Source organism: Hipposideros armiger, unplaced genomic scaffold, assembly GCF_001890085.2.
Source record: "Hipposideros armiger isolate ML-2016 unplaced genomic scaffold, ASM189008v1 scaffold_1149, whole genome shotgun sequence".
Classification (NCBI taxonomy): domain Eukaryota; kingdom Metazoa; phylum Chordata; class Mammalia; order Chiroptera; family Hipposideridae; genus Hipposideros; species Hipposideros armiger.
Window position 1 is genome coordinate 172,473 of NW_017732499.1, and position 12,421 is coordinate 184,893.

The 12,421-nt window shown below is 41.1% G+C and overlaps 1 protein-coding gene across 1 annotated transcript in view; it reads left to right on the top strand.

The window, feature by feature from the left end:
- The first annotated feature begins 324 nt into the window (after positions 1–324).
- The window catches only part of XK (X-linked Kx blood group antigen, Kell and VPS13A binding protein), a 50,332-nt gene continuing 38,235 nt past the window's right edge, over positions 325–12,421 (top strand). The window contains exons 1-2 of the mRNA XM_019632523.1: positions 325–875; positions 9,533–9,795. Coding sequence (XP_019488068.1) covers positions 631–875; positions 9,533–9,795 — 508 coding nt within the window. The 5' untranslated portion in view covers positions 325–630. The remainder of the gene's footprint in view (positions 876–9,532; positions 9,796–12,421) is intronic.

Sequence of the window (12,421 nt, forward strand, 5' to 3'; positions counted from 1 at the left end):
TTCGAAGGCTGAGGGGCAAGTTTACTTGGCCCAGTAAAAAGGAAAAATTCCTGGGTGAATGAGAATATACTTGTATTTTGAAAAGCATCTGTGTGGTCAGGTTCTTTTTAAATGACCGGAAATGCTGGCCCTTTGAGGAACTGGGCGTTCCCTAGGCCCAGAAAATAGAGATTGGGCTGGAAAGGCATCCAGACCCTAACTCGGGCCCCTTGCTTGCAGTTTTTCAAAGGGATGTGAACGGTTTCTAACGCGAGAGTCTGCCAACGGGCTCTAGGACCCAGCGGCAACGCGCGGGGCCGGCAGGGCTGCGGGAGCCTTTGTGGCTCCTGCGCCGGCTGTCGTAAGGCGCGAGTTCGCGGCCAGCCCGGGGACCGTCGCCACCGAGACGCAACGGACATTCTGGCGCGCGGGCGGCGCACGGCGCGCGTGGGCGTGGCTCAGCTGGGCTGCGCTCCCCGCCCCGTCGCAGTCAGGTCGGTTGCCCCCAGGCCCAGCTCCAGCGCCGGGCCCCGTGCCCTCGGCGGGCAGCGCAGAGCGCGGGAGCCGGCGCGGCCGGGCATGCTGGGAAGCCCTCGGGCTGCTGCCGCCGCCACTGCGTCCGCCAGCGGTGAGCGCAGCTGACGCGCGGAGATGAAATTCCCGGGCTCGGTGCTGACGTCCGTGTTCCTGTTCGTGGCCGAGACGACGGTGGCGCTGTACCTGAGCAGCACCTACCGCTCGGGCGGGGACGGCATTTGGCAGGCACTGACGCTGCTTTTCTCGCTGCTGCCCTGCACGCTCGTGCAGCTCACGCTCCTCTTCGTGCACCGCGATTTCAGCCGCGACCGGCCGCTTGTGCTGCTGCTGCACCTGCTGCAGCTTGGACCCCTGTTCAGGTGCGTGCGGGACCCCGGGCCCCAGGCGGCAGACCCCGGCCGCCACCCTAACCCACCCTGGCCGAGGGGGGCGGCTTTCCGGGAGGGACAGGTGGCTGGACCCGGGCCCGGGCCCAGGCCGGCCCGCCCTGCCCCTCAGCTCCATAGTTCCAGTCCCAGGAATGCGACAGAATCCTAGGATACTGGTAATAAAACAGGGCGTGCCGTGTGCCTGTTAGGTTTTTGTCTATGAAATTGTGAACATTCAACAGAATTTGACTGACACAAATGGCAATTTCAGGTGGTTTGATCTGAAATCCAAGATTTCTGTGCGGTCAGGTGGGCTATGGCAGGATTGGCTTGTGTCGTGACAAACCCTTGGGAAGTGTGTCCTACATCGCTGTGAGAACGAGAGCGGGGACAGATTCTTTATCAAATACGTTGAGTTGACTGTGTGCCAGGCACTGTTCTGAGCGCGTTACAAATATTAATTTATTGAGTTGTCATACATAACTCCAGAAATCCACGCATCGTCTTTTCTTGTACGTGGAAACATACGGGGTTGTAGAAACGTCTTCCAGCCCTGCCTGACTTACAAACCTAGTCCTTGAAGCTGGAACACAATGTGCCATGAAGACAAAAACTTGCAGTGTGTTAAGAAAAGAGAAACTCATTTTGAGAAATTAATTTTTATTAACACCAAAGAAGAGAAATACATGATAATGAAGTAGACTTACTTATCCAAGGACATGAAAAGAGTTTAAAATTTGTTGTTTCGATATCTTCCCCTCTCTGTAAGAAAAGCAAAACAAAGGGTTTCTATGTGGATTAGAAATAACGTATAATACTAAACTTTAGACATAGATGATAGAGGAATTGGAAGACATAGCAAAGCCAGAGATGCACCTCAGCTGCCAGGAAATTCAGCTCGCCAGGGACCTTTCCCACCAGGAAATATCTCCCGGCTCCCACACAAAACACAAAGTCCAGTAGCAAGATGGGTTTTACAGAGCCCTATTATAAAACTTGGCACTTCATATTAAACACAGTCTTCCCAGCTGACGCTCAGAATACCAACATGTAGTTTACACACAGTCAGGACAAACTTAGTGAACAAATTTTCCACAAGTGGCAGAATTCTAGAAAGGGTGAGAGAGGCACACTGGCGAAAGTAAGAAGTTGCTACTGACATTTTGAGAGCAAGGGAAGAGTGGGGGAAAAGAGAGAGAGAGAGAGGGAGGGAGGGAGGGGGGAGGGAAAAGTAGAGAGAGAGAGAGAAGGAGAAAGGGAGAGAGAGAAGGGGGTAAAGGGAGTGGAGAATTTTAAAAGTCCTGCATCCTGGAGCCATTTAGTGAGGAGAGAGTCCTCCCTGTTCAAGTAGGCCACAGTATCCTGATTGTATTGCCACTTGGTAAAATCAACGTGATCTGACTTTGGGCAAGGTGCTCATCGTTTTTTTAACCCCATCTGTGAAAAGAAAACTCATTGCTGGTGATGTTTAAGTAAAGTGACAGAGAAAGGGGAACTGACATTTCTCAAACGCTTCTTGTGCTCGATGGTTTGGTAGGTGCTTATGTGCCTCAGTTCATGAAGTAGATATAACTGTTCCCATTTTAGAGATGAGGAAAATGAGGCCCTAGACCTCGTTCACAAGGCTTCTTAGAAATGGAGTTGAGTGAATTGTGTTCCCTTACACCCTGTGAAAGGAAAGAAGGCAGAGGAGTGTGGAGTACCTCTTATCAATAGTTCTGTCTTAAATTACGAAAGTTGGTTATCTTAACAAAATTTAAAAACACAACCTAACTAGCCATCCAGGTAAATGATAATACCATTTAAAATGGCATTTAAATGGTATTACCATTTAAAGTGATAATATCATTTCTGCCATTTAAAATGTTTCTAAATACTAAGAGTGACTAAGACAAAGCTAATGATATAATATTATGTATAAAAATAGGATGGCCATGTAAAACTCAGCTCAAGGTAATATACCAAGTTAAGAGTGGTAATTTCTGGATGGTGGAGTTATGAGTGATTTTAACTTTCTCCTGAAAAATATGGGAAAGTACATCATTTTCTTCTTTATTATATACTTCTCTACATTTTCAATTTTTACAGTAAAATATTCTAACTTTATTACAAGAAAGAAAAAAGTTGATACTTTGAAGAGATAACTTCTCAGCTATAGGAAAAGTTTCAACACCATAAAAAGAGGTATTTCCAGAAAATTCTAAATGGGTCAGTGTCTTCTTGGGGGAAAAAGAAAACATAAAAGCAAAGCAACAAACAGCTCCTTTCCATCAACAAGGACTGACTCATTCTAATGCAGCTGACTTATTCCAAGGAGATATTGGACTCATGATCTTAGAGCTGAGATCCCCAAAAATGCGGCTCCAAGCCTCTTAGCGTCCAGATTAAAAAAAAGCAATTTGACATTGTATATTAGCATGACTTAATATTTTATTGGAAATCCTTCCTGCTGACTATTTGATTCTATTTTAATTTTAAGACTTTACATAAGGATCAACATTATTTCCACCATTCAAAGTAGAGTCATGGTGTGTTTCTTTCTCCTCCTTATTAAGTAGGCTTAATATTAATAATATTTGGAAATTGTTTTTGGAAAATTTAGCTGTATTTATTTTGGGTGCATACTAACTATCCCAGTCCATATTCTTTTTAGGCAAGATGCTGTTTTTAAATTCACTCAGTTAAACTGCATTGCATTACCCATAGGCTAAATCCTACATACTAGGCCCTGATGCTGCTTTCCTGTAGGGAAGCTTAGGGAGAGCATCATATTTCTCTGATATCAGTCTTATATTTAAAACTGAAGTTGCAGTTTGTATGGTTGTTTCCTCATGAAGGCTGGGTTTGAATGATAACATAGAATAATGTCTTGAATGTTTTTCCTATTTTAAGGACAATCTTACTGTGAATTATAATAGATATTCTATAAAAACAAAGGGAAAACACATCTCTTAACAACAACAAAATTTGTTTATCATTTTTTACAATTATGTTAATTTTATACATTAATTGGGAGAAGGAATAAATATAAATGAGTTACTACTTCAAGGAATTTCTCTCCATTTTTATTTGCTGGTATAATGAGGAAAAAATGGTACATGAAAATCTAAGTTTATAAAATAAAAGCTAAGAAGTTCCAGCAATATTTTATAGAACATTACAAAATGATTCACCACAGTGTTTCTCTCTATAGTAAACCTTCAAAAGACTTTAATAATAGCCTAAATTTGAAGAACATTTTTTGTTTCCAAAGTGCTTTTACATACAATATTTAATTCCATCCACTGTAAAACCTTGTGAGCTGTCACTATCTTTTTTTTACACTTGAGGAATTGAGGCCCAGTGAGATTATGCAAGTGGCTTTTCAAAGGTCACATGGCACTTTCTATTTAACCAGTTTGGTTCTTTCTTGTGTAGCCTCACCAAGCATGTGTGTCATATGAAGATAAATGTGGCATATAGGAAATTAGTATTTCTTTTGAAAACGTGTTTTTATTAACTACCTTAGTGGCTCTCTGTCACCACAGGTTATTTGTGCTGACATGAACATGCATAGTTTCAGCTAAGGAATGAACTCCTGCTGATTATCTACATTAGGGGTTGGCAAATTATGCCTCACAGGCCAAATCCTTCCACTACCTGTTTTGTAAATAAAGTTTTATTGGAGCACAGCCACGCTCATTTCTGTACTGTGTATGACTGATTTTGAGCTACAGTGGCAGAGTTGACTATAGAGACCATGACCTGTGAAGCCTAAAATATTTAGCCTTTATAAATACAGAAAAAGTTTGCCAACCCTTGCAACGCTGTAGAAAACTTTCTACATCATACTGAAAAACTACCTTGAATGATTTTGATGAAAATACTGAATTTGTGGCTATATTTAGACAACATCTCAAGCAAAAAAACCCCCCAAAAAACAACAAAAACAAAAACAGATTTGGAGTAATTGGATGAGTCTTGGAGAATTCCAAGAAGAAATAGTAATTTGTTTCTTATCAATTTTCTTAACCAGTAGTGGCAAGAAGTGGAAGTATTAGGGCCTTTCACAAATTTATTTTAATATAAAACAATGCTATGATAAATACATTAGTTGGGAAAAGCAGTGGATTGAGAAGGGATCCACCTGGGCTTCAAGGACACCTCTGTGTAGTTCATTCTGGGACAGTCTTTCATTTCCATTGCTAGACATTCAATTTTCATTTCATCTTCAATTCTGTAAATGCTTCCTGTTTAATACAGCCCCCTCCTCAGCATCAAGAGTATTGCTTTCTCTTCTCAACCTTCGTTTCATTCATTCAACTCTTAGCATGCACTGGTGTTTCTTTCATTTGTTTACTCTTTAAAAATGCTAAGCTTGATTTTATTATTCAGGTAAAATATTTGTTGTTGAAATGACAGAAGAGCAGAAACAGCTAAGCACAATTAAAAAAAATAAAAATCTTATAATTTGACTGCCTAAAGAGAACAATTCTTAACATTTTATTGTATATCCTTACTAATATTTTTACAGCAGTGAGCTGGTAAACTGTCTTGGGGGAACATCCCTGATCTGCAGTGTTTGATGATTTTTGTGATGTAAATATTGCCATCATGGCCTATTCCAGTCTATTAGTTGTTTAATAATGGGCTCACAAAATTTCGAACTATTCAGCAGTCTCTGGAGTCAATATGAGCCAGCTCAAGCCCTCCACTGTTTATGTGTGTGTATGAGATTTGTGCATATCTTTATACATATGTAATTTTCTTTTTACCAAAAAAAAGGAATTTTCTATATAAATTCTGTTGTAATGTACTCCTTTTACTTACCAAATATAGTAAACATTTTTATATATCAGTAGATGTATGTCTATACCTTCAATTTTAAGGACTGGATAATATTTAATTGAATATATATATATATATATATATATATATTATGATATATTTAATCATTGTTTTATTTTGGGACCTTTAGGGTAGTCCTAGAATTTTGCTATTACAAATAATGCTATGATTCAAATTCTTGCAGTAGGATTTTTTTTCAAAGTGAGTTAATATGTGAGAAATATTTTATAAACTGAGAGTGCTGTATAAATATTAGTTGTACTTACTATTTATTATCCTTATTATGTATGTGTCCCATTTTCCCATTTAGATTGTGAGCACCTCGGAATGAGACAGGGATATCCAGCTGTCTTTGCATTCCCCACAGCACTTAGCAAAGCATGTCTGCATTCATTACATGTTTGAGAATGACAATGGTCAATTTATTGTCCTCTGGTCCTTGTGGTCACTGGTCTAACAATGTGAAGTTGCTAGGCCTCAAATAGTCCTTAGTCATAGATTTGAGTTTTTCCTCAGAGCAAATTCAATTGGATTAGTTGGACTTGAACTCATAACCTGAACTTCAATATTTTCAGCTGAACAAATTTGTCCAGGCTGGTTTACATCTTTTTATGTAATATGTTAATATGTCTGTAACCCCACCCTGACAAAATGTAGCAGACAAATCTCTCTCTCTCTCTCTCTCTCTCTCTCTCTCTCTCTCTCTCTTCTCTTCTCTTCTCTTCTCTTCTCTTCCTCCTCCTTCCCCTCCCCTCCCCTCCCCTCCCTCTCCCTCAGAGACACACACACACACACACACACACACACACACACACACTGTTATGTACCTTCTTTCTCCCAGAAACAAGTGAACAAAGGTAAAAGTCACAAATATGTCCACTTTGTATTCACCAGAGAGGCTCTTGCATTTCCTCTCTTACATCACGTTTTATTATTTCAAATTATGAATGAATTCTTGTTGCCATAGTTGCCTCAGGGTGAGAGTACAAAGTTAACAATATTCAATAAAAAGAGTGAAGCCATAAAATCTTCCGGTGGCATTATATGATTGTTATAAAAATACAGATCGGTAGTTAATACAATATAGGGAATATAATCAACAATGTAAGGTGCCAGATGGGTACTGGACTTATCAGGGGGACCACTTCACAGACTGTGTAGATGCCTGACCAATGTGCTATACACCTGAAGCTGAAGTAGAATAATATTGAATGTCAACTATAATATTGGGTCATCGGAAAAGTCATGACTTATTTTGTCTATGTTTTTCAAAGGTCATTTATTTATATAAAGAACAAAGATCAATCAATGATATATTGCCCGTTGTGTTCGGTAACCTTTTGCCATCTTTTAGTGAGCTTCATAATTCTTCATTCATAGAAGGTCCTATCTTTATTTGCGAGAAACTAAACAAGGTGCTGATTTACAACCTCATCTGAATTGAACATTATACCACGCAAGGAGCTTTGAAGAGAGTGAAACAAGTGGAAGTCTGATGGCGCAAGGTCAGCCGAGTATGGTGGGTATGGCATCTCATCCCATCCAAGCTCCAATAATTTTTGAAGGCTGATCAAACTTGTTTGTGGTCTTGCGTTGTCGCGATGGAACACAACTCCTTTACAATTAACGAGCTCTGGACGTTTCTGGATGATGGGTTTGTTCAAACTGTCCAATTGCCAACAGTACATATTCTAATTGATTGTTTGCTTCCTTGGTAGGAGCTCGAAAAACGCGACACCTTTAAATCCCACCACACTGAGAGCATAATCTTCCTCTGATGAATGTCTGCTTTCAGTGTCGTTTGAGGCAAATCATCATGTCAGGACCAAGACCGTTTGCGTGCCACATTGTTGTAAACAATCCACTTCTCAGCACCAGTTGCTTCAAAAACGGATCGTTTTCCTCACGTTTAATGAGCATATTGCAGATGTTTATACGCGCCGTCAAATGAACTTCTTTGAGTTCATGCGGAACCCAAATATCGAGCTTTCTTACATATCCCAGCTTCTTCAGGTGGTTGTGAACACTTGAATGATGGATGTTCAATATTTCTGCAATCTCTCGTGTCATGTAATGTGGGTTTGACTCGATCAGTGCCTTTATTTTGTCGTCATCAACCTCGGTGGGCCTCCCTGACTGCGGAGTGTCGTTGAGATCAAAATCACCAGCACAGAATTTCATGAACCGTCGTTGGCACTGACATTCTTGTAGAAAATTGTCACCATAAACTTTATGCAACTTTTTACAAGCTTGATGCGCGTTCTTCCCTTTATGGAAGTAAAACAGTAAAATATGGCAAAAATGCATGGTTTGGTCTTCCATCTTCAACGTGTTGTAAAATCTCCAAAACTCATCCAAATCGCTCAGTTATATTTTAGAATGAAGCTTGAACTGTCAGCTGTCAAATGACATAGCAATAACATAGATGCAAATGACTCTAGCACTTTCAGAAATGAACTAGTGCCACTTGTTGCAAACATGCGTCATGACTTTTCCGACAACCCAGTGTGTGTGTATGTGTGTGTGTGTGTGTGTGTATGTATATATAGTCACGGGATGTGGAGTACAAAATAGGGAAGATAGTCTATGATATTGTAAAAGCTGTATAAGATGTCAGAGGGGTAGTAGCTTGGGTGGGTTATTACTTTATGAGGGGTTTAAATGTCTAACTATTACATTGCTTTGTACATGTGAAACTGATAAAATAAGTAAATTTTAACAAAATGCCTGTTTGGGGAAAAATGTCCCTTAATAATTTTAAACTTAAGACCATGAACATTTTTCTTATTCCTAGAAAACCCCATTCTTCCCAGCATTTTATCATGAAAATTTTTGAACATGCAGAAGACAACTTGAAAGAACTGTACAGTGAACACCCAAGTACTAACCACCTAAATTCTGTAATTAACATTTTATTTCACATGTGTCCATTCTTCTGTTGATCCATCAGTCAATTTGTGTGTGTGTGTGTGTGTGTGTGTACTTTAAAGTAAATCACACGCATCAGTACTCTTCTTACTTTTGGTATCCATATCATTACCTAAAGAGGAAAATCCAATTTTAAAAGGGCTGTCAGCCTAGAAAGGTGACTAGTTAAGGCTCTATCCCTAGGGTAGGCATGAAATTCCATAAATAAGACATAGCTGACAGGCCCCCAGGTGTGATTGACTTGAGTCATGTTCAATAAGAACTTATGCAAGCAGAGAGATAGGAAAGATAGTGTGGTCTTCCAGGGGAATGCTAGATGGCAAACTGATCTGTGCTGGGGGATCTCAACCATAGCTGCTCTCTAGCTGATGAGATTTGGGGCATCTGTTGGATGTGGAAAAATATACACACACATATGGAGAGAGATACGTGTGTATGTATATGTGTGTGTGTGTATATACACGCACATATACTGTATTATCTCCATAACAATCTGGCAGAGTAGGTATTATCTCTGCTTTATAATTGAGGGAAATGGCTCAAGGATTAAATGACTGGCCCAGGGCTGTACAGCTAATAAGTGTCAGGAAGGGACAGGGAACATTTTTCTGTGGCTCTGGAGGTTGAACCACTTCCCATTCTCTACTTGGTTTCCTCGCCTCAGTGGGTTTCAGTGGCACCTCTCAGTTGGTTTGCACTCAGTTCCAGTTGGCCTGCTGGAGCGCCTCAAGAGGACAGCATACTCCGAACTGGGCCTTGGAGTGGATGACGTTAGAGGAGGGGCTGCAGTCCCTAGTAGCCAAGTCAAGGCTTTGAGAATCAGGCTGAGGTAACTGAGAAAAGACAAAATCCTGTCTTCCTCTAACTATCACGACTTGCTGATTTGTTTCCAGGTGTTTTGAAGTCTTCTGCATCTATTGTCAGTCCAGCCACATCGAAGAGCCTTATGTCAGCATCACCAAGAAGCGACAGATACCCAAAAATGGCCTGTCAGAGGAGATTGAGAAGGAAGTGGGCCAGGCGGAGGGAAAGATGTTCACCCACAGATCCGCGTTCAGCCGGGCATCGGTGATCCAGGCCTTCCTGGGCTCAGCCCCCCAGCTGACCCTGCAGCTGTATATATGCGCCTTACAGCAGACTTTCACCTTTGGAAGATGTATGTATATTTTTTATTTCTGCCTGCATTGGGGGATCAAAATGGGGAGCAGAACATAAAGTTTATTTTGTTTCAGGTGAAATCCATTTAATCCTGAGTTTGCATTCCGGTTACTAAGCTCAAAACTCAGTGAGTTAAAATAATAACAAGGTTTATTTGCTTATGAATTTGCAGTTTGGGCAGGGTTCAAAAGGGCTCAACCTGTGCACCACTGGTGTGGCCCAAAGATGCGGGGCAGAGGGGTGGGGGAGGCTAGAATCCATTGAAGGCCCGTTCGCTCTCGCATATCTTATGGTTGATGCTGGCAGTGGGAGGGGCCTCAGATCTTCTCCATTTCATCTGTCCATGTGGCCTCGCTTGGGCTTCTTCACAGCATGGTTGCTGCTTTCAAGGGCCAGAGTCCCAAGAGCTAGAGGGCCAGGTGGAAGAATATCGCCTTTTGTGATCATGTGGCAGTCATGTGGTATCACTTCCGCTGCATTTTCCTGGTTGAAGCAGTCAGGAACCTGCTGAGGTTCAAGGAAAGGGGAGGGAAGGAAAGTGACTTGTTGGGGAAGTGACTCTTGTAGAGTTCTGCAAGTTCACTGCTGTGACCATTTTGGAAAAAAACAGCTTGTCATAGGCTGGAAATATAGCTACCAGAGTCCAGGCCTCTTTGGATTTTGACTGTCTTTTAGTGTAGTTCTAAATCAGCTGAGACAGTTGGTTGTAATATTTTCTCGGTGGTGAATGATGGATGCAAGAGCACTCTCCTATCTTCTTACAGTTCTCATAGGTATCTCAGCTTTTAAGTGACTAGTTCTCTAACCTTTGGGCTACTCTCACATTATCAAATTGAGGGCAGGCCTTGGTTCAGCCAGATTTCAAAAATAACTCTATATGCATGGACACAGTGAAAAACCTTCATATGAGAAGAAGAGATAGCCCCTTTCAAATATTAATGCCACGAGTAAATGAAAACCAGGTATTCTGGTAAGTTTTACTGTATAGATAAGCAAAAATGAGTTAAAAATCCTTAAGTTGAAAAAAATGCATATTTAATATAACTGAAATTGGAATTTAAAAAATCACTCTTATTAATTTCACTTCCTTCAATATTATCTTCTTCCTGTGTATATTGCAGGCTGGATGGTAAAATGTCTTAATTTGTGGCTGGGTCACAAGGTATTGGCATGTCACAGCTATCCCATATACATGTTACTTCAGAGTTACTGTGATTCTTAAGATATATCAGGACCTTAAGGTGAGATCTTGAACCTTAGTGCATTAACATTTATATGAAAATGCCTCCCACAGCCCCAGGAAGACAGTTAGTGCTCAATAAGGGTTGTCTAAGGACTTATACCTAGAATGGGCATTGACCAAAATGAGTCCTCTGTATGCTACTGTTCCCTTTTCCAAGTTCACTGCTTTTCCATGTGACAGGCAGGGATACAGTTAGAGACCAGATGTGATAGCCTGTTTGATTTTTACAAGTATACCCAATTTTTTAATCAAGAATTTAAAAGTGAAGATTGTCTTATTGTTCTTAGGTTGGTCAGTGACAGCCCATGGGCCCATTCGGGTGCTGCTTGTTTTTGTAAATGAAATTTTACTGGAACATAGCCATGCCCTTTCGTTTACCTACTGTCTGTGTCTACTTTTTTATTTTTTTAAAAGCAGAGTTGAGTAGTTGCAACAGAGAAGGTATGGTCCACAAAGCCTAAAATATTGACTATCTGACGTTTTACAGAAAAAGTTTGCCTAACCTCATTGTAGTTTTTCAGATAATATTCTGTTCAGGAAAATAAAACCTATCTATTAAAATGTCAATGTCACGAAAATATCTGTGAGATGTCCATCAAAAACTTGGAAAAATGTTAAGTTTTCTGAGTTAAACAATAAAGCAATGTGTGTGGAAAAGGGAAAGGGGCATGGTCCTCTTAAAAATTCATATGGCTGCCATTTATGCAGGCTTTGCCTAACCCTGATCACTGCCTTAACATATCTGGGGAAGCAGTTCCTCCCAGGCAGTTATAATTGGAGCATGGGCTGGGGTGTGTCACAGAGACAAACATTGGTAGTGGCCATCATGTGATTAGGAATGCATTTGCTGTGAGGGACAAACACTTGACTACGAGATTAAACAACCTGGGGTTTGTTTTTCTCATCTGACATAAAATTGGAGGAAGGCAGTTGCTGGCATTATTTCAGCTGCTCACAATGGCTGCAGTTCCATTGGTCTTTCTCTTGGGTTGCCACTGTAGCACCAATCATCATAGCTGCATTCAGGGCAGAAAAACTGGAGGCAGAAGCACAAGTGTCTTTCTCCTTTTACTAGTAAATGAAAGCTTTCCCAGAAACGTCCCTAATAGACTTTATTTAGGTCTCTTTGACCAGAACTTGTCACATAGTCACCTAGATGCAAGACATACTAGGAAAGGTGAGCATGGAGTGATTGTCACCCTTGGCTTACACCATATTTCCTCAAAATTCCCTGATGATGATTTGAGTCACTGGGTGGAGGGAAGGGGCTTGTTAAAAATACAGATTATCGGGGCCGGCCGAGTGGCTCAGTTGGTTAAGAGCTCGCTCAAGAGTTTGAGCTCTGAGCAACAGCGGTTCGAGTCCAGCCCGAGCTGAGCAG